The 25,480-nt window shown below is 47.1% G+C and overlaps 2 protein-coding genes across 2 annotated transcripts; both read right to left on the bottom strand.

The window, feature by feature from the left end:
- Nucleotides 1-11,627: 11,627 nt before the first annotated feature.
- On the bottom strand, nt 11,628-11,930 carry LOC136464988 (uncharacterized). The gene has a single exon (XM_066463904.1). It carries the CDS (start codon nt 11,928-11,930, stop codon nt 11,628-11,630), a length of 303 nt encoding a protein of 100 aa, XP_066320001.1.
- A 10,606-nt stretch (nt 11,931-22,536) lies between these two features.
- Nucleotides 22,537-23,577, bottom strand: LOC136464987 (uncharacterized). Its single transcript, XM_066463903.1, has 2 exons — nt 23,095-23,577; nt 22,537-22,932 (listed from the first exon to the last, which is right to left on the bottom strand). The coding sequence occupies exons 1-2, from the start codon at nt 23,575-23,577 to the stop codon at nt 22,537-22,539; spliced, it is 879 nt and encodes a 292-aa protein (XP_066320000.1).
- Nucleotides 23,578-25,480: the final 1,903 nt, after the last annotated feature.

Raw genomic sequence — 25,480 nt, 5'->3', positions numbered from 1 at the left:
GGCATAACATTCTTTACTTTCCTTGTCCGAGCTATATATTGAAATAGCTTTCTATGGCATGCACATTTGGACGATGTAACCTATGAACATCATGGGATTCTTTCAAATGAGATTCGACTGCAATGGCCTTTTTGCAACAACTGGTTGACATTAAGAAACTCATAATGCTCAAGTTTTTCTTTAATACTAGAACATAGACCAGCAAAACATAAATCAGTTAAGTCTCTTTCAGAAATCATCAAATGAAAGCATCAAATGAAAGCATTTAACAAAGTCAAGGACACACTCATCACACCCTTGACGAACCGATGTAAGGTGAGACAATCTAGTTTCATGGACTCCATTATAAAAGTGAGCATGGAATTTCTCTTCTAATTCAGCCCATGAACCAATAGAATAAGACGGTAATGAGTAAACCACGCAAAAGCTGTACCAGTAAGAGATAACGGAAAATGACAAACATTGATAAAATCCATAGTACTAGCTTCACCCATTTGAGCAAGAAACATACTAATATGCTCCATGGTTGATGTACTATCATCACCGCTGAATTTAAAAAAATCCGGTACCCTCCAACCATCGGGCACTATTACGCAAAGATTAATGGTGGCGGGCCAAATTGATTAATGGAGGTAGGCATTGCAACTGCCTCCAATCAAACGTCACCGTTAGTGGAGACCTACAGAGGCGGTTGCTTTGCCCGCCTCGGTTAATCGATAAAAAAATCTGGTACTTGTTGATAGTCACTAACGACAATTATAAACCGTCAACATAACCTGCATATATGCTTATTTCCATCACCGAACATAGGTATAGGTGTTTAAACTAATGAATTCTATGAGCTTTGGTAAATATTTGTATGCAGAAGGATTTATCCAGAAAACAGCCCCGGGACCACTATCGTACACTCCAATCAAGCAAACCGGCGATAACAAGTGATACAACCCGCAAAAATTACTAAAGACAACTCTAGAAGGTTCTAGAAGACACCACGCCGAAGCGTGGGCCAATTGGGCACCATAGTGGGCTGGCCGGCCCACTAGGGAGGCTGCCCAGCCTAGAGGGGGGCCCACTCGCCCTCCGCCGCCTCGTACTCCTTCCTACGATCTACACCATTGATTTAAGGCGGTTTTAGGTCGGTTTATCTAACGGTGGTCGAGAGAGGTGACACGAATAGATGACATGGCAATTCCTTGCCCTTTACTCCATCTCCCCTATATATACCAGCCCCTGCCCCCTCCTGGACCTATCCTAAAACCCTAATTCATATCCTCCTCATCGGGATCAGTTGTAGAATAGAAAATAGGGAGAGAGAAGAGGAGAGAGCTAAGGAGGAGCCGGATCTGTCGGATCTTCCTCGTCTTTGTACTTCTACAGATCTGATTCATCCTTGTGTAATCTTTAGGTGCTTCAATTACTATTCTTAAGTTCTTTATTTACTTAACTTTAGTATTTACTAGATTCCCGCTTGCATCAAGTGCTTTAATCTTTGCAACGCTAGAGTAGTAATCAATAGAATAGGCATGGTGCTTAGTCTTGTGATTACTTGGAATTGCACTCAGCCCTACGTATAGTTGTGGTAGCCCCAGGTGGTGGCAGCCCTGATGGCCAATGTAGTCCACCTCATTTGGGTTGGTGTTTGCAGGACCGTAGTCAGAACTTCCTAGCCCCTTTCTCATCCCTATCTGTGGCTAGTGTTTTGAAGTCCCGAAGTAGTAAACCTTGAAGTAACTTTGAGTCTTAGATCAGCTAGAGAAACCTTAGGTAATTCCTCTCTACCCACAAAAACACATCTATATTTATCCTTGGGTGATCTTGACCCTTAATTAGTACACTTCGCGTTCCTCATGGAAATCGATACCTTGGAATACTCCGAGGTGAAAGCTACAGCGGTATCCTTGCGCTTGCGGTTTTATCTGTTTGCATTAATAAATACCAACAAGCTTTCTGGTGCTAGTACCGGAGAACGGTAGCTATGCTAGATTCAAACCAAGTTCATCCGTGTATCCTTCTTTTTCATTTACCACCACCATATTCACCTTAACACCATCATCTTTACCATATGGATTCCACTCCTATCTATAAACTCTCCACTCCAAAGGGCAAATTGTTGGAGCCTCCATAATCATCACATCCTATACTTACAGATAGCTATGAGCTTTGCCTTGCTTTCATAGCCATGGTTCAGGAGCAAACCTTCTCTTGAGAAGAAGACAAAAATCCATATATCCACCTTTGGGAATTTGAGCAATTGTGTTCATGCTTGAATATTCCAGGCATGACACATGAGACCTTAAAATGGAAATTGTTTCCATTCTCCCTTTCTGAGAGGGCGAAATAATGGTATGCTCATACCGTTAGAAGTGTAAATGGAGACTGGGATGAACTTTGAGACAAATTTTGTCTTGCTTTCTTCCCTATTTCTAGGATCATCACTCTCCGTCCTGAAATTCTTACTTTTCAACAAAAAGAGAAGGAAACTTTAGGAGCTGCTTAGGCAAGGTTTTCAAGTTTAATCACATCTGGCCCAGATTTGTCTATGCCTAATCATGTTCTTCTACAACACTTCTAGTATAGCCTTAGCAAAGAAGCTGCCCTTTTTCTCGATATCTCTTCAGGAGGATCGTTTTCTCATAAAACCATTAGTGAGGGGAAAGCAATCCTTGACAAAATCCTTGAAAACACCCCTTACACTGGCGTCTATGATGAATTCCCCGAAGAAGAAGTTGAGCTAAGCCCCGAGCCAAAAGAGGAGGAACACACAACAGAATTGGAAATTCCAATTGATTCTTCTCATGATTTGGTTGTTCAAAAACCTTCCGTTGAGGGAACACAAAACCAACTAGAGGATGATGAAACATCTCCTTTAGAGTTTCCCTTAGAATTCGAGGAGGATATCTTTGAAGATTATGGAAATACCTTGAATTTTTTTGTCCAAGCGCGACCTCTAGCAAAAACCAGTTCATCTGACCTGCACGAAGAATCGGTCCACATAGAACACATCAAAAGCCTCTCATTAGTCATGAGATATGAATGCCTGACGAAAGTGGAGTTATCTCCTGAGGTAGCCCGAATCATCTCCCCTTCAACCATCCTTTTGTGCCAAGTTAGGGGATCCACTAGGAAAATCCACTACAACCCATCCGTCAGGATAAACTTCATTTCAAAGACATTAGCTGAAACACTTTACCCTGATGTATCCTTAACACCATCTCAAAAACTTTTACAAAGCCCGTCAGGATTTATTCTTGAAAGCCATGGGGTCTTAAGGATTGTTCCTGTCACAATTAACAACTTTGGGATATGTTTAGATTTTCATATCTTTGACATCTCGGATATTCCTCTCTTGATTGGTAGACCAATCATGAGACTTCTACAGGAAAAAACACTATGAGATCATTTAGGCTTCAAGGTTGGGAATTCCACTATTATCATTCCTCTTGCCCGATCAATTAACACGATAGTGGAACCCAAACCTAAACAAGAATCCATTGAGGAAGTTTTAATGGTGTCTCTAAAAGAGATGGCTCAACCAGTCCTTGATGATGAACACTTCATTCAAGAAGAGGAAGAGATGGCAGAGCCCATTGAGCTCAACAAAAATGAGCAGCCTTTATCTCCTTCAATTGAGCTAAAACATCTTCCTCTTGGCCAGAAATATATCTTTATTCACAATAATTAGGAAACCGTGGTGATCATCAGTGACAAGCTCTTTGAAGATGAAACACAAAAGCTTATCACCGTTTTAGAAAGATATAAATCGTCCATAGGCTACTCACTCCAAGACCTCATAGGGATCAGTCCTACTCTCTGCACTCATCGCATCCCTATCGAGCCTGACTGCACACCTTCAAGGGAGCCACAGTGGAGACTTAACAATGCTATGCAAGAGGCTATTAAGAAAGAGGTCCTTAAACTCCTACACGCTGGGATTATTTACCCCGTGCCTCATAGTGAGTGGGTTTGCCCTATCCAAGTTGTGCCAAAGAAAGGAGGAATGACTGTTGTTAGGAATGATAAGAATGAACTCATTCCTCAATGAACTATCACTGGGTGGTGGATGTGCATTGACTACTAGAAGCTAAACAAGACCACTAGGAAGGACCACTTCCCATTGCCATTCATCGACAAGATGTTAGAACGTCTCGCGAATCATTCCTTCTTTTGTTTCCTTGATGGGTACTCCGGGTATCATCAAATCCCAATCCACCCAAATGACCAAAGTAAGACTACTTTCACATGCCCATATGGAACTTATGCATATCGACGAATGCCGTTTAGGTTGTGTAATGCTCCAGCGTCTTTCCAACAGTGCATGATGTCTATTTTCTCTTACATGATCGAGAAAATCATGGAGGTGTTCATGGATGACTTTACCATCTATAGCAAGACCTTCAATGATTGTTTGGAGAATTTAGACAAAGTCTTACAACGGTGTAAAGAAAAGCACTTAGTCCTGAACTGGGAGAAATGCCATTTTATGGTTCGGGAAGGAATTGTGCTAGGACACAAAGTGTCCGAACGTGGGATAGAGGTGGATAGAGCAAAGATATAAGTTATTGGACAACTTCCACCTCCCACGAATGTGAAACCGTAGTTTTCTAGGACATGCGGGGTTCTACAGGCGCTTTATCAAAGACTTTTCTCAAATCACTAGAGCCCTGACTAGTCTCCTAGCTAAGGATGCACCTTTCATCTTTAATGACGAGTGCCATGAAGCCTTTCAAATCCTTAAAATGGCACTCATATCATCAATTATTCAACCACCTAATTGGAAGCTTCCTTTTGAGATCATGTGTGATGCTAGCGATTTTACGGTTGGTGCCGTTCTAGGCCAAACCAAGGATAAGAAGCATTATGCCATATCCTACGCTAGCAAAACCTTGGCTGGACCTCAGCTCAACTATGCTACAACTGAAAAAGAGCTGTTGGCTGTTGTCTTTGCTATAGACAAGTTTTGATCTTACTTAGTGGGGGCAAATGTAATTATTTATACAGATCATACCGCTCTTAAATATCTCCTCACTAAGAAAGATGCTAAACCTCGACTAATTTGATGGATCCTTCTACTCCAAGAGTTTGACATAGAAATTCGAGATAAAAAGGGAGTAGAAAACTCGGTAGCCGACCACTTGTCTAGGCTTCAGTACAAGGAAACACATGAGTTACCCATTAATGACTACCTAAGGGATGACACCCTGCTCAAGATAATAGACTCCGATCCATGGTATGCAAACATCGTGAACTTTATAGTGGTAGGCTATGTCCCACCTAGTGACAACAAAAGAAAGTTGATCCACGAGAGCCGTTTTCACCTGTGGGATGAGCCATACCTATTCTGAGTTTGCGCTTATGGATTGTTGAGAAGATGTGTCCCTATGGCTGAGGCTACCAAGATTATGGAGAGATGTCATGCCTCACCGTATGGAGGACATTATGGAGCATTCTGGACACACGCCAAGATCTGGCAAAGTGGCTTTTTCTGGCCAACGATGTATGAAGATACAAAGGAGTTTGTCAGGAGGCCACCGATGCCAAAAACAAGGGAACATCAACTCACGAGATGCAATGGCTCTCATGAACAATCTCCAAGTAGAACTCTTTGATGTGTGTGGGGGATTGATTTCATGGGCCCGTTCCCCAAGTCCAAGAACTGTGAGTACATTTTGGTGGCCGTGGACTATGTATCCAAATGGGTAGAAGCAATACCATGTCGAACTGCCAATTCAAAACATGCCAAGCGAATGTTCCACGAAGTCATATTTCCTTGCTTTGGTGTACCCCGAATGGTCATCAGCGATGGAGGATCCCACTTCATAGATAAAGTCTTCCGGAAGTACGTAGCGGAGCATGGAGTTTGTCACAACATCGCAACGCCATACCATCCCTAGACTAGCAGTCAAGCAGAAACATCAAACAAGCAAATCAAGAATATTCTACAAAAGACCGTCGATGAAATGGGTAAGGGATGGAAGGACAAACTCTCTGATGCACTTTGGGCATACCGAACTGCATACAAAACACCCATTGGCATGTCACCTTATCAACTTGTATATGGAAAAACATGTCATTTGCCTGTTGAATTGGAGTTCAAGGCTCATTGGGCAATCAAGAAATGGAACATGGATCTCCACTTAGCTGGCAAGAATCGTCAAATGTAACTATCTGAGCTTGAAGAATGGAGAGAAAAGGCTTATCACAACTCCAAGATTTGCAAAGAGAGAACAAAGAGATGGCATGATAAGAGAATCAAGCACAAGGACTTCAGCCTGGAGACAAGGTTCTACTATTCAATTCAAGAGTAAAGCTCTTTGGACATGGTAAACTGCGAAGTAAGTGGGATGGACCTTTCAAGGTCGTCGACACTTCAACTCATGGGGCCATCACCATCCAAGATGATTCAGGTAACACTTTTAAGGTAAATGGACAACGTTTGAAAATCTATTTTGAGCCACAAATCAACATGGTTGAGGAACTTGATGTAATTGAGTTCATAGAATTCTTACATTAGAACTCAACAATTTTTCACAATAAAAAAATGATGATGAGATAGAGATCCCATTGAAGAAAAATCATCATCAATCTCAAAAAGCTCTAGACAACTAATGCTCGAACACCTAACTCTTAATCCGTTCCACGAGTTTTGTTGTCTATTTGGGCATTACAGGATTTGGAAGATTAGTGAGAGCTGACATGCTGGTAGACGTTTTCATCTACTGTTGGAGCATAGCCTGAACAGTCATCATGAGCATCAATGTTCCATGGAAGGAAGTACATCTCCGCTGGCAGTCTGGCTCCCATCACACCGCAAGATCAAACGACTATGTCAACATCTAGCTTGGGGGAAGGGCATCCCCCGTGTATCTAGATAAGTATTTCTTTCCTTTTGTTTATTTTTTTTAATATCACTTTATATAATTGCCTTATTAGTATCTAAAAAAGATGCATAACTAAAAACAAAATAAAAATTTGTCTTGATAGTAAATTTTCTATAGTAAGTGTGTGATCTAGTTTATTTTTTGTTTTTGAAAATTGACCAATGACACTTTCCAAGTAGCCACGGGATAACAATCAGGGACCGCACTACCCAGGGACCACCTGACAGCCAGGACGCACCTTGGGCTCACTCTTCGTGTCCCCGTCATACCCCCTTCAGCACCAGTCTACCAATCCGAGTTTATCCCGGCTCGAATAGTGTCACTAGCTTCACGGTCGAAAGGTACTTTATTCGGCCAGCTAAATGTGAGGCATGTGTTCAACATGACAAGAGGGACGAGCAACAATCGGTCCTTAATCGACACAGACGGAAAACTAACAGCACCCCAGAACCCTGTCTGGTTGCCTCCAACTTTTTCCGTCCGGTCTCCAATTATCCATCACACATGGTTAATTCCAGGATATCATTCTTTCCATAGCTAAATTCTTCTAGTAACCACCTATAAATGTAGGTGACCAGAAATCATCGATCGCTACCGGTCTAAGCAAGGCTAAGCAGTTATTTGATCCTGACCTAATAGGGTAAAAAGGTAATAAGGTAGGCAAGGATAGTAATAAATGCATCAACAGTTTCAATCAACTCCTACAACTTAATGCAACAATATATAAACTCATATATAGAAAGAATTGCTTTTATAAAGTAGGAGACTTAGAATGCTCCAGGGCTTGCCTGGGATCCCACACTGAGTCAGTGTTAGTTAGACGACACTCGCTAAGTGAGCATCTCCCGTCCTAGCACTTGTCCAGTCCTTCCATCTTCGAGATAGGTCCACCATTCACCGTCCTCGGGTTCGGCTCCAACATCATGTCCTTCACATGGTTCATCTAGCGCACCTAGATGAGATGTAAGATGCAAGTGCATGAATATGAAGAATGGTAATACAAGAGGCATCACATAAACATTCAAGACACACACAAGATTATGCAAGACATAGACACCAATAGCTATTTAACTAACATCACACAACTAACTATAGAGAGCAAGCACATCAAGCATGACACAAGTTTAACAAGGTCAAAAGTATCATAACTTGACCATCAACAAGGGCATAAGCCACACTTAGCAACACATGGAGTAAACAACCACAACTAGCATATGTCTATTTCTGGACTGGAAACAATAGCTTCATGTTTGGATCATAACTAGAGTTATACAAATCCAATAGCCATGCAACAAGACATTATGAAAAGCTTATGAAATTTTATACAATTCATCTTTAATCATATTGGCATGATTCTCAAGTTAACTAAGTCAATTATACCCATTTATAGAAACTGGTCCACAATTGACAGAGAGCAGCCATTTCTGAAACCTAACTTTAAACAGACATAACTCACAAACTACTTGGCCAAATGACATCAAATTTTAACATAAGCTAGATACATGAATTATCTACAACTTTTGTATAAACAAGTTTCACAACAAAGCACATTATCATGAAGAACTTTGCTAAGTTCCCAGATCTATCCATAAGCCACATCGGCAAGAAAATAATTATTAACTTATGTTGCAAACACATAATTGGGCAAAACCAACTTTACCAACATTTCACACATGACTAAAGAACACCAGAAAGCATGATGCTTACCTCTAAATAAATTTTCCTAAAGCATTTCTTAATTTATTTAGACATCAAGGTGTATTTATGAACATATACAAAAAATGCACAATAAATTCTACAAAAATTACAGTAGCTCACATATCCTCGCAATAGTCTACTGTACAAACTTCATACTATTTGCATAAGTATAGCTGCCTCTACGAAAAACACAATTTGCTATTTCAAGAAATCATGTGAGAGCGAGATAAACCAATAACTCACTCATACTTCATCCAATACTCATGAAATTTTTACCACACATCAACTATCACATGCGTAGCATGCCACAAAAATTTCACTTCATTTGGAGCCCTAGATCTGCAGTTATGGAAAATAACAAATTCAACTAGCATTACAACCTTACTGCACAAATCTATTTTCACAACTAAAACTTTAAACTAAAACAAGAAATATTATAGATCTACTGCATAGACAATTCCACAAGGATTCCAAAAAGTCCTCATTTGCTATTTTACGAATTTCTTATGATTTTCCAAACTTTCAGCCGATTTAAAACAAATATGTCCAAAAGGCACTATTCATATGAGTCTATAACATTGCAGATAGGACCCTCCCTTTCTCCTAATTGTTGCGCGAAGCCCTCCACGTGAATCAAAGCAGAGGAGGCCATCGGAGGCTCATGGTGCCGGCCAGAGGAGGCTTCTTGGCGGCGGTGGAGTGGCACGGCGACAGGTCGTCCCAGCGGTGAAGCAAGGCCAGAGTGGGGTCGCTCCGCGTGCAGCACGGTGCAGCGAAGGTGGTGGTGGCTGCCATGCGGCCCAAGGAGGCGTGGAGGCACAAAAGCTAGCGGTGGCCGCGAAAGCTGGCACGGGCGGCCATGGATGTAGGGCAGCATGCGTAGCAGCGGCACGGCGAGGGCAGCGGCGTGGTCGGCAAAGTGGCGTGGGATGAGGGAGGAGGCGACGACGGAGCTTGGCTTGGGGCGAGCAGTGGCGCAGCAGGGGGCTTTGCTCTGTCTCGGCCATGGCGAGTGAGAGCATGAGAGACAGAGCAAGAGAAAGAGACTGAGGGAGCAGCGCTCAGCTTCCGTTTACTCGGACATGGGGGCGAGGTGGCACGCATACAGGTGCGAGGGCAGGCGAGGTGTCAAGCGAGGCGAGCCGAGGGAGCCACGTGGCGTTGAGCCCTTGCGCACTGTCGGCATGACGAGCTCTAGCTTGAAATCAACTACGAAGCTAACAATACCACTGCGAAAATACGCTAAAACCTCAATCTCCCTCCCTATTCTAATTCCCAAAACAAGCAATGAAAAGCTAAGCCAATCACACCGTGTGATAGAGCTATAAGAGTACTACAACATTGCTTAAAAGAGTTTGCCCAAATTCAAAATGGTTTGCAAACTAAAATTCGCCAAATATGGGTACATTGAAATTGAAATCAGCTCCAACACTTAGCCAAATTTGCGAAGTCCAAAAACAGCAGCGGATTCAAAGTTTGAACCTCGGTTTGACTTAGTTCCAAGTTGATCTGGCTCTTGTTCCAAAAACAAAGTTTGTTCTACTCCACTCAAACTTCAACTTTTATTTAAGGTGTAAGTCCATGCAAGCACCGTAAGCAATTGGTCAACATAGGTCAAAGTAGCATCGCGGTAAAACTTAAATCTAAGTTTTAGACTGATTGATGCATTTTCTTGATCTCCGCCCAACACGAACCTTTCATGACTTTTGTTGTAGAGTTCAATTAGAGTCATTTGGGCAAGGTTGCAAGGTTTGGTTGATGACCTATAATTCCCTTCACTTACTAGCGCAATTCAAGCAAGAATGTAACTCATCATTTCATGCGACTTCTTGATTCCGAACTTCATGAAACTTTTCCAATCATCCATGTGGGTGGAAATTGATGTGAGGCACATGAAAGAAGCACCTTCAACATTACTTAGGTATATATCTGAAAATGGCCAATATACAAGCAAAGGTGTGTTGCCCAAGTTTAAGTTGGAGCTCACTCTTGTAGATTTGATCTTGACACCTTCATCACCACTTAACAAGCCATGTTTGAGCTCAAACCCATTGCTTAACTGGTGACAAACACCTAGGGTGTTACAGCCTTGAGCTTGTCAAGCGCTTCCTGAGCGTCGAGGGTCCACTCAAAGCGGTTGGACTTTTTCAGTAACCTGTATAGGGGCAGCCCTTGTTCGTCGAGGCGTGAGATGAAGTGGCTTAGCGCCGCTAGGCATCCTGCGACCCTTTGTACCCCTTTGAGGTTCTGAATCGGGCCCATTTTGGTAATGGCCGTAATTTTTGCTGGGTTGGCCTCGATGCCACGCTAGGAGACGATGAACCCGAGCAACATACCCCTCAGAACCCCGAAAATGCATTTCTCGGGGTTGAGTTTGATGCCATTCTTTCTGAGCCTTTTGAAGGTTAGCTCGAGGTTATCTATGAGGTTTTCGATACATTTGGACCTGACTATGATGTCGTCCATGTAGGCCTCAATGGTTCGCCCGATAAAGTCACCGAAACACTTGAGCATACATCACTGGTATGTAGCCCTAGTGTTTTTTAGACCAAATGGCATGGAAGCATAGCAATACAATCCGAATGGAGTGATGAAGGAGGTCACGAGCTGGTCAAACTCCTTCATCGCAATCTGGTGGTAGCTGGAATACGTGTCAAGAAAGCATAGGGTTTCACACCCTTACATTGAGTTGACTACTTGATCTATGCGTGGTAAAGGAAACAGATCCTTAGGACACGCATTGTTAAGACTCGTGTAGTCAACACACATCCTCCATTTCCCTTTCTTTTTTCCTACAAGAATAGGGTTGGCCAACCACTCAGGGTGGTACACTTCCTTGATGAACCCGGCCACCAAAAGTTTCATCACCTCCTCGCCGATGGCCCTGCGCTTCTCCTCGTCGAAGTGGCGCAGTCGTTGCTTCACCAGCTTGGAGCCTGGCCTGATCCACAGGGCGTGCTCGATGACTTCCCTTGGTATGCCTAGCATGTCTGAGGGTTTCCACGTGAAGACATCTCTGTTCATGCGGAGGAAGTCAACGAGTGCGCTTTCCTATTTTAGGGTGAGGGTGGCGCCGATGCGCACCGTCTTCCCCTCCGAGCCGCTAGGGTCGAGAAGGATTTCCTTGGTGTCCTCGGTCAGTTGGAACAATCTAGAGGCTTTATTCACGTCAGGCACCTCCTCGTCATCCACTTGGTGGATGGTCGGAAGCTCCTCAGAGGCAATGACCACTGAGGCGAACTCACAGCATTCCACCTCGCACTCGTAAGCGCGCTGAACGGAAGTGCCAACGGTGATGATGCCCTTTAGCCCTGGCATCTTTAGCTTGAGGTACATGTAGTTGGGTACCGCCATGAACTTCACATAGCATGGGTGCCCTAACATGGTGTGGTAGGTTCCGTGGAATCTGACCACCTCAAAGGTGAGGGTCTCCGTCTTGAAGGTGGAAGGAGTCCCAAAAGTGATAGGTAGGTCGATCTACCCGAGTGGCATGGCCTACTTTCCAGGCATGATGTTGTGGAAGGGTGCCCCATTCGGCCGGATGCGTGAATGGCCGATGCCCATGGCATCGAGGGTGTCCGCGTAGATGATATTAAGGCCACTACCTCCATTCATCAGCACCTTGGAGAGCCGCTTTGTGTCGACGATGGGGTCGACCACCAGTGGGTACTGGTCTGGACACGACACATGTTCTGGATGGTCAGTCCGGTCAAACATGATGGGTGAGCCGAACCACTTGAGGAAGGTGGGCATGGCCAGCTCGATGTTGTAGACCTCACGGCGCTTGAGCTTCTGCTAGCGTCTTGAGGCATAGGAGTTAGATCCACCGAAGATCAAGAGACACGTAGTCTTGGTTGGGTAGACCGTGTCTTTGCCCTCGGCGTCGTCACCGCTGGGGTCGGGCTTCTTCGGCTCTCCCTTCTTGTAGCCCCTCACCAAGAACTTCCTCATGAGACCGCAGTCTTTGAGGGCGTGCTTGATGGAGTAGCCGTGGTTCGGGCACTGCCCCTTGAGCATTTTCTCGAAGTGGTCGAGGGTGCCCTCAGTGGGTGCCTTCTTGCCCTTTCGCTCGACAGCGGCCATGAGCGAGCCCTCGTGTCGCCACTTGTTCTTCTTCTTCTTGCTAGAGGGGTCGGAGGTACCTTCACTGGCCCCCTCATCCTCCTTGGCCTTGCCCTTGGAGCGGTTGAAGATAGCCCCCACCACGTCCTCGCCAGAGGCGTGACTGGTGGCGATGTCGAGGAGCTCCTTGGTGGTCCACAAGCTCTTCCACCCCAGCTTGTGGACTAGGGACTCATTTGAGGTTCTAGACAAGAATGCGCTAATGATGTCGACGTCGGCGATGTTAGGGAGCTCATTGCACTGCCATAAGAAGCATCGGATGTAGTCCCAAAGGGACTCTTTTGCTTTCTGGTGGCAGTTTTTGAGGTCTTAGGGTTTTCCTAGGCGCGTGTAGGCACCCTGGAAGTTCCCCATGAAGGTTTTGTGGAGGTCCGCCTAGCTTTGTATGCTGTTGGGCGGGAGATGCTCTAGCCATGTATGGGCCGAGTCGGCCAAGTACAAAGGGAGGTTGCGGATAATGAAGTCATCATTGTCCGCGCCCTCGGCTTGACATGCAAGCCGGTAGTCCTCAAGCCAGAGGCTGGGGTTTGACTCCTCGGAGTACTTGAGGACTTTGCTTGGTGCACGGTACCACTGGGGGAACGGTGCATGGAGTATGTGCCAGCCAAAAGCCTGAGGCCCCGGTGGAGGGGGGTTCAGACTCTGGTCTTCACTAGCGTCGTAGCACCCACCGCGGCAGGGTGATAGCCATGGTCGACACCCCGCCGCCTGTCCTCCCTTTCATACCTATGGGCGTCCAGGATGACGTGGGCGTCTCGGATGGAGCCGATGTGTTCCTGGACCGAGGGTAGGTCGGCGGGCCTTGCGCCTTGCGACGGCTGGTGAACGAACGCGTCAGCCGCGTCACGCCCGGTGGAAGTACACTAACCGACGTCAAGCCCGTGGCGTCGTGACCGCGAGCTTTCCGCCTGTTGCTCCGCCGTGCGCTCGAGCAACTCGTGGATATCCCGCTGAGTCTTGCGCTCTTTGGGGGTAGCGGGCACCGGGAGGCCACATAGCAAGATGGTTGCCATGGTGATGTTCTGGCTAGCTCGGGGGAACCATGGGAGGCCATCATCGTCCTCCACGATCTGCCGCTGCATGTCGAGGGCCATGGCCCGTGCGTGCCCTTGCTCATCGTGGTGGTGCTTGATCTCATGTTCGAGCCAGGAGTGTTCCCATTCCACTTCACGGCATGCCACATTGAGCTCTCACTGCCGGGCCTACAGCTGCTCTAGCCATAGTCTCTTGTGTAGGGGCAGGGCAGAGGCTACTGGAGCCAATGGATGTGGAACCACCATCCCATCTACTAGGATAGGGGCGGGGACTTCTCGTAGGTCACCCTCCGTACCACTAGTGCTCGAGACATGACTGTCGCTGACTTCTGCCATGAAGCACTCGTGCGAAGGGTGATGACTCCCATCGCTAGAGCGGGAAGTGGAGAGGGATTTGGAACCCGTCCCTAGGAGGTCGTAGACCAACTTCGAGGCATAGCCCGCCATCCCTACAAACTCATTATTCATGTAGGATGGGCACATCCATTGTGCCATGTAGCTGCTAACGACTTCCATAGAGTTGCAGAGGCCGAAGGGGTATGTGGTCAAGACATCTCTAGGGGAGTTCTTTTGAGAGAGTGATTCTCCTTCTCCGAGCTGCATCGTGATGTCAGGGAAGGAAGGACGTCTGTGGTTCCCTCAGGACGGCCTTGGTCCTAGGGGGGTGTTGAGGAGGTAGTCGTAGCTGCCGAGAAAATGTCGTAGAGCCTTTGGGTCAATGAGTCCAGAGAAGTCAGTGTCATCCTAGCTGCTGTCGTACTCGCTGGAGTCAAAGTCGGAGACCACCCTAGGGCCCTAAAGGAGCTCCGAGGTGGCCTGCAGGTGAAGGCCACTCATCAACTTGATGACCAAGTTGATGTTAGAAGGTGGGTCGGCAGACCTAGTGGGGTGGAGCGTGGTGCGCCCCTCCACCGTGCCAGCGATGTGGTCAACCGGCGTGGAGGGAGGGAGCAGGACCTAGTCGTGGCCCACCCCGATGCAAAGGAAGTCTAGGCTCCCCAACTGGATGTGGGAGTCTAGAGTGAAGTGGCTATGATGGTTGGCCATCCGAAAGCCAGGTTGTTAGGATCGTCGTGACGCGCAAAAAGCTCCTACCTGGCGTGCCAACTATCAGTGTTCGGATTCGCTAACTAGTGAATTTGTGTATCTGCGCGTCAAGGTTTTGGATGGCTGTGCTCAAAGGACATGAGGGGGTATACTAGTTTGGGCAGAATGTCCCTATATCCAGTTCATGGCTGCTCGTGTTATTGGCACCAAGTTTGTAGTAGGGGGTACAAACGGTCGAGAGAGGGAGCGGGTCCCAAGTCTCTAAGGGATCTAGGTTCAAGTGTCTCGTGTGGGATGTGGTTCTCTAGTTTGTTGGCTCATTAGTCTGATGGATTGGTCGATGGGCCGATCTTGTGTCAGGGGCGGCTCGGGAACCAAGTTGTACAGTACCGATCCACCTGACACTGTTGGGGGACGTGGGTTTGAGACGCAGTTTCCCAGAGGTCTCCGATCACATCGGAGCGTACCGGGGCCCCCTTGCATCAGGACACGATTTCGAACCTACTTCCTTCATTCGAGGTGGCTAGGCATGGCAGAGGGCTGGTGGCACAGTGCCAACCAGTCTGTGTGTCAAATTCATGTGTCTTGGGCATTTAATGCGGTACAGATCCTATCTTTTGGGTCTTATCTATCGCATGGGGTCGATCCGACCCTGGGGGTCGGGTGATGCAGAGCCCATGCTCTTGTGGACGGGGCCCGAGCCTTCGGGGTCGGTCGAGGTAGGACGTGGCCCGAGCCCTCAAGGTCGGGCGAGATGGGACTTGTGCCCTCAAGGTTGGGCGGGACAGAGTCGGCACCTCTAGGGTCGACCGAACTCAGGACCCGTGCCTTTGGTCGAGGCGGGTGCCCGGGTCCTCGGGGTCAGACGGGATGGGATCCATGCCCTTGAGGTCAGGCGTGCTGGGTCCCACACCCTGAGGGGTCGGTCGGGGCCATCCTATTATTCTTAACCCCTGGTAGGGTCAAGGTTAGCGGTAGTCGTCCCATATGTGTAGGACACCTTGATATTTATATCTAACACTTTGATTCATAAGCAAGGATTAGCCTTATTGGCAAGGTCGACCATGCACCGCTGGTTGATAACCAAAGGAGACATGGTGCTACAATTGCGGGGTTTAGGACATGTTGTTCAGAAGCCAGATCGACTTGTGACACGACTCCACCAAATTGATAGTTACTAGAACCTTTCGAAAGATTGGGAACCCTAGTTCACATCAACATTCTTCTCACTAGACTCATCTAGGTCAAGCTTCCCATCCATGCCCCCCTTTATAGTATAGCCAAAGGAAAAAAACAAAGTCCTATCACTAATCTAAGTGTCCTCAACTCCAATTGACACTTAGAATTAGTCTGTCCTTAACCTTGTCGTCCATCGTTTGAAAACCGAAACAAATTCTATCGATAGGGGCATGAAAACCATAGTTGCCCAATAGATCACCATTACCATGACCTAACTTATATTGCCTCTACAAAACACACGTTAGTTATAGTAATCTTGTGTTGTCCTTAATCATCGAAACCCAACTATGGGCCTAGATGCTTTCATCCAGCCTCATGGCGTGGCGCATGCATCCCCTTCCCGTGAACAATGAGTTTGTCAGGATGGCGGACTACGTCACGGACTCTGTCCTTGACCTCCACTGTCGACTAAATATGCTCGGCAGTCCACCGAGGGGGATCCCCACGATGGTAGATTGATCGGAGGGATGTGTGAGACCAAGAACAAGAAGGCAACAGAGACACAAGAGTTAGACAGGTTTAGGTCGTCAGCACGATGTAATACCCTACTCCTATGGTCTGTTGGTTTGTATTAGCTATCGTATGATATTGCGTGTATTTTGAGGGGGTCCCCTACCCACCTTATATAGTCCGGGGGTAGTATTACAAATCGGTTAGATCTAGGAGATAACCGAAAAGTAATAACAAAATACAGGAATCATAGGATCATACGTATCCTAACAGATCTCATAGTATCTTTAGGATATCTTCCAGATGTCTTGCAGGACACGCCGAGCAGCATCGTGCCCCATAAAGCTTTGTCTTATGGGCTGGGCTGCCCCTAGGAGCGTAGCCCATGTGGTTGGCTATGGGTATCCGGGGTCGTACCCCCCACAGCTAGTCCCCGAGCACCTTGTATCCGTTGTGCAATGCCGTCTTGACCTTGTCCAAGTAGGTGCAAACAAAGCCGAGCAGTCAAACTCATGGTCCGACCACCGTGATGAGTTGCCGAGTAGTTGTGAACCCTTGCCGAGCAGTTGCAAACCATCACCAAAAAGTTACAAATTGTTGCCGAGCAGCACATCCCAAGTAAGGCTTGCCATAAGGATGTAAGGAGCTCAAGTTCAAAATCAAAAAATTTACCCCGCAGTGGACCAAGTGTGCCCACTTAGGTTGGGGCCGAACCTACGACCTTTTGCATAGGAAACAATCTTCTTCAACTTCAGGAAGCAAGGAGTATTCCAGAAAAAAGCAAACACACTCACCGTGAGGTGAAGTGTGCCCACTTAGTCCTTGAGCCTGACAGTAGGTGACGTAGTCTCATGGTGCCAGGGTCCAAAATTGAAGAAAAAAATAGAAAACCAGCTGCGCATGTAACCAGTCTCTGAACATAAATCCGAAACGAGGAAAGCACATTCACCGCAAGGTGAAGTGTGCCCACTTAGTCCCCGAGCCTAACAGTAGGTGACGTAGTCATGTGGTGCCAGGGTCAGAAACAACCATGAAACAAAAATTTCGCATAATGTGATAAGGAACGTAGTCCCTGAGCCACAGATGAAAATCTTGGAGAAAACAAATCATGGAGAAAATTCTAGAGTAGCAGCTGTACAGTAGAAATTACTGAGCTGTAACAGATGACGGAGAAGTCGGTGAACATTTGGTGAGCAGTTACGAATCACAACGACAAATGAGCAAAATGGGTTGCAGTTGTGCAAAGGGCTAGGTAACAGCCCACCATGCTGTGTTGAAGAATCTGAAGAGGCGTCAATTATGGGGTGGTTTCCCAAAAACCCTAGAATGCGAAAGGTGGGGGAAGTGCTTTATAACTTGTGTCACCGCACCTCACGTTCCCACCTTTGCCACTCTGTCATTTCATCTTCCTCGTCATCCCTCACACATTTAGATTTACATTCTCTCACGCTTCCGCCACCAATCCCAAACTAGATCTGAGAGATGGCACCAAAGAAAGGAGCTGGAAATCCGAAGAAGGCGACCGTAGGAACCCGCCGTGACAACGAGTGGGTGGCGTCAAACATGGGGGAGGTGGCATAAAGAAGATGGTGGAGGCGGGCGTCCTCTCTGACCGTGTCACCGTTGGGTGGCGTCTAGTCAGCGGTGAGGCATACCCAATGCCACATACAGACGAAGTAGCTGTCTTTGAGGATTATTTTTGGCGCAGGTTAGGATTTCCTGTTCACCCTTTCTTGAGGGATTTGTTGGATTTCTGGAGAGTTAGTGTGTGCAACCTCATCCAAACACCATCCTTCACATCTCAATCTTTATCCATTTCTATGAGGCATATCTCAAAATTCTTCCCCACTTCAACCTATTCCATCATCTATTCTGGCTGAAGAAAAAAGGAGGTGGTGGTTCCAAGGTGGTCGGCGGTGTTTATCTCCAACTTCGTGATAGAATGGCAGGTGAGTATCTCACTGTACCATTGAATACCTCGCTAAAGGGATGGAATGCCAGGTGGTTCTACATGAAGCAGAGTCATCCCACCATCCGCTGTGACATGGACCATGTTCCGGAGAACTAGAAGAGCTGGTCAGAGAAACCAAGCATTGCTGACATGGAGCAGGTGAAGGAACTCCTCAACCTAATAAAGGGCGTGGAGATGAATGGTGAACTAGTGGTGGCGAGTTTCATAGTACGCCGCATGCAGCCCTGCAAAGAAAGGGCCCACGCAGGCTTTGACTTCAAAGGGGACACGGATGGTACCTGGGAGAGGGTGGAGAGGCTAACGAAAAATGAAGTAATAAGGTGAGCAACAGAGCTGTTCGCTCCAAGCGCCACTTTCAGTGTATCAAGGCAAACCAGAGCCTTCAACTATTTGAATCCCCCTCCTCAGGTAAAAACCTTGATTGTTTGTCCCTTGTTCAGTTCAACCTGTTGTGTTGCCGAGTAGTGAATTGATTGACTTGTGGAAAGATCCATTCGTAGGAACGAGCGGTGTACTTCTCGGACATGCCCAGGAGCGATTGGCCGAGGGCAGTGGACGCCCGACCAACAACACATCTTGAGGAGGATGCCACCAGTGTCTCGTTGGAGTCCGAAAGTGCGAAAGCTAGTAAGACCAATAGCCCCCCCATAACCAAGAAAGTCAGGGGAAAAAGGGCGGCGGTTGATGAGCCTGCCTAGAAAAGGAGGAGAACGGCGGACGTTGCCCCCCACAAACTAGGCAGCATATCACTTGGTGATGACCAAACCACTCGAACATAGAGTGCGGCGATGTCTAAGTGGTCAGACGATGACGATGCTCCAGTAGCTCCTCCACCGAGCACTAGAGCGCCTCCGCGCTATATGCGCGCGGAGACACAATCAAAAGGAATGGAATCAATACCTGAGTAGCAGGCGAAAGGAGTCCCCGAGCAATAGGCAAAGGGAGTCCCCAAGCCCCAAGAGAAGGGAAGCTCGGAACCATGGGTGGAGGAGAGGCCAACAGCAGAGACCGGGGGACCTCCACCCTAGGGTGTGGGAGTCGACCCTAGGGGCGCACCTAGATGTTCGGGTAGACAGCGTCGATTTAGAAAAGTATATTGGCAAGCTGACACATAAGTTCCCTTGCCTTGGAGTTACTGTGTTGTCGTATCCTTATCTTCTAGCGATTTGATGATCAAATATAATGCAGGACGAGAAGAGCTGAAGATTTGAATTCCCCCAGTCAAATTGGTGAGCAACCGAGTGTTAGCCATGGAACTGAGATAGAGCAGACAGACTCCATTCTACATTCTTTGAGTGCTTGGTACCGCGAGGGAGATCCGACCACCACTGGTGGCGAAGTAAGCGGTGACGACCAATCGGCGGCAACAATAGGCGAACATCGAAAACATCAGAGAAACTGCAAATACTGTCCAGTCGTCGAGTGTAAGGACGGATGCTGCCAGAGAAATACCAAGACCCACAGTACAGGAGCCAACAGTGTTAGAAGAACGACCGACCCACCCAAAATCTATAGATGGAGTGGTCGGCTGCTCGGTACAACCATCGAATCCCCAAGGAGAGCAGCCCCTCGAGGAGGAAGAAGACAAAGTCGAAGAAATCCATCGTGAGGAAACGCAACCTCAGGCTGTTCGAATCTTCCACAGACGTAGGGCTAAAGTAGTGGTCGTGGAGGAGGAAGACACCCCCTGAGAGGTGAAGAGACTGCGGTCCGTCCTTACCACTACCATGAACCAAATTGAGGTTAGCATCATGTCAGCACTGTCTATCTTCAGCTTTGAGGGATGTGGTCCCCTATAATCTTTGATGTTTGTGTAGAGCATTGCGCGGACTGCCGAACATCAGCAACATCTTATTCGAAGGATGGAGCCTCTTGCCGAGGAGAATGAAAAACTAAAAGAGGCAGTGAAACTCATGGAGAAAAACATCGAGAGGTATCGGCGCGAACGTAGTCTTGCCGAATCCAATGCGCAGGATCTAGAGTACCAAAAAGGCATCCTCTCTGAGCAGTTGAAAACCATCTCTGAACAACTAGGGCGCACATCCGAGCAGCTAAGAAATGCCTCCGAGCAGCTGAATAGCGTCACCGAGCAAAAGAAAGGTATCATCAATCAGTGTAGTTGATATATATTGCCAAACAACCCTAACCTTGTCGCGGCCTTTTATGATTGTAGAACAAGAAACTGAGCTCAAATAGTTATGTCAAAAAGTCAATCAGCTCCGAGCAGAGAAAAAGGAGGAGCTAGGGCGATCAGAGAAGCTGGCCAAAGAGCTGAAAGGTAAACTTATCATGGTCGGAATTATTATGGGAGGGTTGATTCCATGTAATGATTCCCTTTGGTGTTTGCAGAATATCGCCAGAGAACTAAAGGACAATTCGACACGTTGGAGCTCGAGCTTCAGATCCAAAGAGGCAAATTCGATGCCGTGGTGGTGGGAGTGAATCTAGTGCTAAACTATATAGATATGGAGGTAGTACCCGATGACCGGCCACCACATTTGAACGCCATCATTGACAGGTGTAAGGCGGCATGGTCAAACTTTAAAAGCTTCAATCACGATGCCACAGTCTCCGTCGCGACCCATGTATTGTCGGTGGTTTGATCCCATTATCCAGCGATCAACCTTGAAGCAATAGGTGCCAGATTTGCCAGAGGGACAAGCATGACGGAGGAAGAGCAGTTGAGCGATGTGGTGGAGGATGCGGCAAAAAAACTAGCTAGAGACATCGACCTGTTTGGCGAGATGAGCAATAATGGCCAAACCCCATAGCCAATACAGATAGACCTGTATGTAATATCCTGAACAAAGAATTAAATATACCATGGTCGGAGAAAACATTTATATTAGTTATATACATGTCGAAAGTAGACATCGTATGTGCGCATATGCGACTTGTTATCGGTGGTGGTAAAAAAATGTGTAGTTAACCATAACGCGTTTTATACATGGTATAAGTAACATCCGAGCAGCTAATTCAAAACTGCATACTTGGCCTCAGCTAGCCCATATTCCATAACGTTGGGCGTGGAGCCCGTGCACGTGTAGGAAGAACAGGTGTGACCGAGGAACCGCGGCTGACCCCCCACGTCGTAGAGCGCAAAGCTCGTAGCACGCGTAGAGGGATCAAAGACTTGGTCTTTTCCAAAGTACACAGAAAGGGATATGCTGCTTGGTGGTTGGCAACAAAATCTTGGAGATATACGTAGTATAAGTGGTGTCCAAGCAGTTGTTTCGCTAATACACTCCTGGCCTTGGCTAGCCCATAGCCCATAACGTCGAGCGCGGAGCCCGTGCACGTGTAGGAGAAACAGACATGACCAAAGAACCGCAGCCGACCACCCATAACACAGAGCTCTAGAGCTCATAGCATGTGTAGGGAGAGATCGAGGACAGGGTTTTCTCCAAGGAGCATAAAGTGAAATGCCGACTACTCGGCGATGGACGAAATATCGTAGAGATATTCAAATATGGAGAAACTAGGCGATATGTGTATGGAGATCACGTATACTTAATGGGGTTCGTGCCGGAGTAACTTGGAGCTAGTAGTCATAAATGGAGACTAAACTGGAGTGGAAAAGTAATGGAGTCAAATTATGGCAAAAAACACTTTATTCAATATGGAGTAAAATATACATATCTGGAGTGTTTCAGGGGTAGAAACGTATAAGGTGATCGATGTGCCATGAGTTGGGGATGTCAACTCCCTCCATGTCACACAACTGGTAAGACCCTAGTCGGGTAACCGCCTTGACCTCGTAAGGCCCCTCCCAGGGGGAGGAGAGCTTGTGCATTCCATCGGTTTTCTATTTTCAACGTAGAACGAGGTCACCAACCACAAACGAATGACCTTTGATGTTGTGATTGTAATATCAACACAGACCTTCTAGGTACTTGGCCATGTGGAGACAAGTGATCAGGCGTTCTTCTTTGGCTCTATCGACGTCTTCTGTCTGAGCAGCTACGGCTCACTCTTTGTTGTATTGCTCAACCCTGGGTGCTCGGAAGGCAATGTCCACAGGAAGCATGGCTTCTGATCCATAGACTAGAAAATACGGAGACACACCAGTGTTGCGACTAGCTTGAGTACGCAGTCCCTAGACCATGGCTAGAAGTTCTTTGATCCATCTGCCGGGATGCTTCTCTTCTTTCTGATATAATCTCTTTTTAAGGGCGTCGAGGATCATGCCGTTCACCCGCTCAACCTGGCCGTTGGCTCTAGGATAGGCGACGGAGACATATTTGACGGAGATGCATCGATCCTCACAGAAATCCCAAAAGTGGTGACCGGTGAAAGTAGTGCCGAGGTCGGTGATAATGGTGTTCGGCAGACCAAATCTATGGATGATATCCTCGAAGAGGTCAACTACTTTCTTTGCTGTAGCCGAAACAAGTGGCTTGTACTCGATCCACTTGGAGAACTTATCGATGGTGACATAGACATACCAAAAACCACCTGGTGCAGGCTTGAAAGGTCCAATCATGTCTAGTCCCTAGCATGCGAAAGGCCAGGAGGCTGGGATGGTCTGAAGTTCCTGTGCTGGCACGTGTATTTGCTTGGCGAAAAATTGACACCCTTCACAATGTTGTACGAGGTCTTCTGCGTTGGAGATGGCCGTGGGCCAATAAAAACCAGCTCAGAAAGTCTTGCTGACCAGTGTTTTGGAGGCCGCATGATTTCCATAGGAACCAGAGTGAATTTCAAGAAGTAGTTTCACTCCCTCTGCTTGGGTAATGCATTTTTGTAGTATCCCTTCCTTGGCGCTCTTTCTCATCAGCATTCCATCTACCAGTACATACAGCTTGCTGTGGTGGATAAGTTGCTCAGTTTTAGACTTGTCGGTAGGCACATCGGCGCTGGTAAGGTACTTGATGAACTGTTCCCTCCAATCGTCAACCGATGGGGGTACTGCCAGCACCAGTCGCCCGGCGGGGGGAACGTCTTGAACTTCCTTTTCCTCCTTGATAGATGGCGTAAAGAGGTCTTGAATGAAAACCCTTGGTGGGATCATAGCACATGAAGAGCCTATCTTGGATAGGTGGTCGGCGAGCTGATTTTCATCACGTACCACGTGGTGGTACTCGATACCGTAGAATTTTCCTTCAAGTTTTTGGATCTCGGTGCAGTATGCATCCATCTTGTTGCTAGAACAGGACCAATCTTTGTTGACTTGATTGATGACTAGCGCGGAGTCTCCATACATAATGAGACATTTGACATCGAGCTCGATAGCTATACGAAGTCCATGGAGACATGCTTCGTATTCAGCGGTGTTATTGGATGCTGGAAAATGTAGTCGGAGGACGTATTGAAGCTTATCCTTAGTCAGAGTAAGGAACAAAACACTAGCACCAGCGCCGTTGATATTAAGAGCGCCATCGAAATACATCATCTAGTGCTCAGGGCAAGCATCAGAGATGGGCTCTTGGATCTCGGTCCACTCGGCGACGAAGTCAACCAATGCCTACGACTTAATAGTTGGCCTACCCTTGAATTCTATGGAGTAAGGGCCAAGTTCAACTTCCCACTTGATGATGCGACCATTGGCTTCCTTGTTACGGAGAATGTCCCCCAAGGGAAACTCGGTGACCACGGCGATCTTGTAGTACTCGAAATAATGGTGGAGCTTGCGCGATGTGACCAGGATGGCGTATAACAGCTTCTGGACCTGAGGGTAACGAGTCTTGGACTTGTTCAAAACTTCACTAATGAAGTAAATCGGGCGTTGCACCATGTAGGCGTGTCCGACTTCCTCGCGTTCGACGATGATAGCAGTGCTAACGACGCGAGAAGTAGCGGCGATGTAAATCAAAAGGGTTTCACCAGCCTTAGGTGCCGTCATAATTGGAGGCTTTGTTAGGAACATCTTGAGCTGCTCAAAGGCTGTGTCGGCTTCCTCCGACCAAGAGAAACGCTTGGAGGCTTTGAGCAATTTAAAGAATGGGACTCCCTTTTCACCAAGGCGTGATATGAACCGGCTGAGAGCAGCCATGCACCCTGTGAGCTTCTAGATATCCTTCATGCTGGTCGGCCGCTTCATGTTAGTGATGGCAGATACCTTCTCGGGGTTAGGTTCAATGCTGCAAGTGCTGAATATGTAGCCCAGGAGTATACCGGATGGAACTCCAAAGATGCACTTTGAAGGGTTCAACTTCCATCGATATTTCTTCAGGTTGGCGAACGTTTCTTGGAGATCGAAGATTAGATTGCCAGTGGTTTTTGACTTGACGACCACGTCATCAATGTAAGCTTCAACATTGCGGCCTATTTGTTGGTTGAGGCATGCCTGGATGGCTCTCTGGTAGGTTGCCCTGGCATTTTTTAGTCCGAAGGACATGGTGGTGTAGCAGTATGCCCCAAAAGGCCTAATGAACGAAGTCTTGTTGTGGTCGTCCTTTTTAGGGATATCTAGTGATAGCTGAAGTAACAGTCGAGGAAGGAGAGAAGTTCACATCCGGCAGTGGAGTCTATGACCTCATCTATTCTAGGCAAACTAAAGGGGTCTTTAGGGTAGTGTTTGTTGAGATCAGTGTAATCAACGCACATTCTCCATTCTTTATTCTTTTTCTGGATGAGAACAAGATTTGCTAACCAATCAGGATGATACACTTCCTTAATAAAGCCAGCTACTAGGAGCCATTTTAGTTCTACCCTAATATCCTCCTTCTTGTCTGGCGCAAATCGGTGAAGCTTCTGTTTGGTTGGCTTGGCATTCGGCGAAACATTCAAGGAGTGCTCAATCTTCTCACGTGGTACCCCCGACATGTCTGTAGGTTTCCAAGCAAACACGTCAGCGTTGGCATGTAGGAAGGAGACAAGTGCGCCTTCCTATTTGGGGTCGAGATGAGCCCTGATCTTGATGGTCTTCGCGGGGTCGTCGAGGCCGAGGCTGACTTCCTTCATGTCCTTGGACTTGACGGAGGAGCGGGGAGGTTCTAGATCTAGGATCACCTGGTCATCGGTGGGCACCATCTTGCCATCGGCGATCATGCTTTTCATCTGAATGGAGAGGTCGGTGGCTTCGGCGAGAGAGAGACTCT

This window comes from Miscanthus floridulus, chromosome 7 (genome assembly GCF_019320115.1).
Source record: "Miscanthus floridulus cultivar M001 chromosome 7, ASM1932011v1, whole genome shotgun sequence".
NCBI lineage: Eukaryota > Viridiplantae > Streptophyta > Magnoliopsida > Poales > Poaceae > Miscanthus > Miscanthus floridulus.
Note: the sequence above shows the minus strand (reverse complement) of the source record. Positions and strands in the feature narration are given on the sequence as shown.

What these genes read in the sequence shown, in the direction of transcription:
- LOC136464988 (XM_066463904.1), bottom strand. Translation starts at nt 11,930, where the DNA reads ATGGCGGTACCCAACTACATGTACCTCAAGCTAAAGATGCCAGGGCTA.
- LOC136464987 (XM_066463903.1), bottom strand. Translation starts at nt 23,577, where the DNA reads ATGGATGCATACTGCACCGAGATCCAAAAACTTGAAGGAAAATTCTAC. An exon ending in ATGCGGCCTCCAAAACACTG is followed by an intron (nt 22,933 to 23,094) that starts GTCAGCAAGACT and finishes TTCGCATGCTAG; the next exon opens with GGACTAGACATGATTGGACC.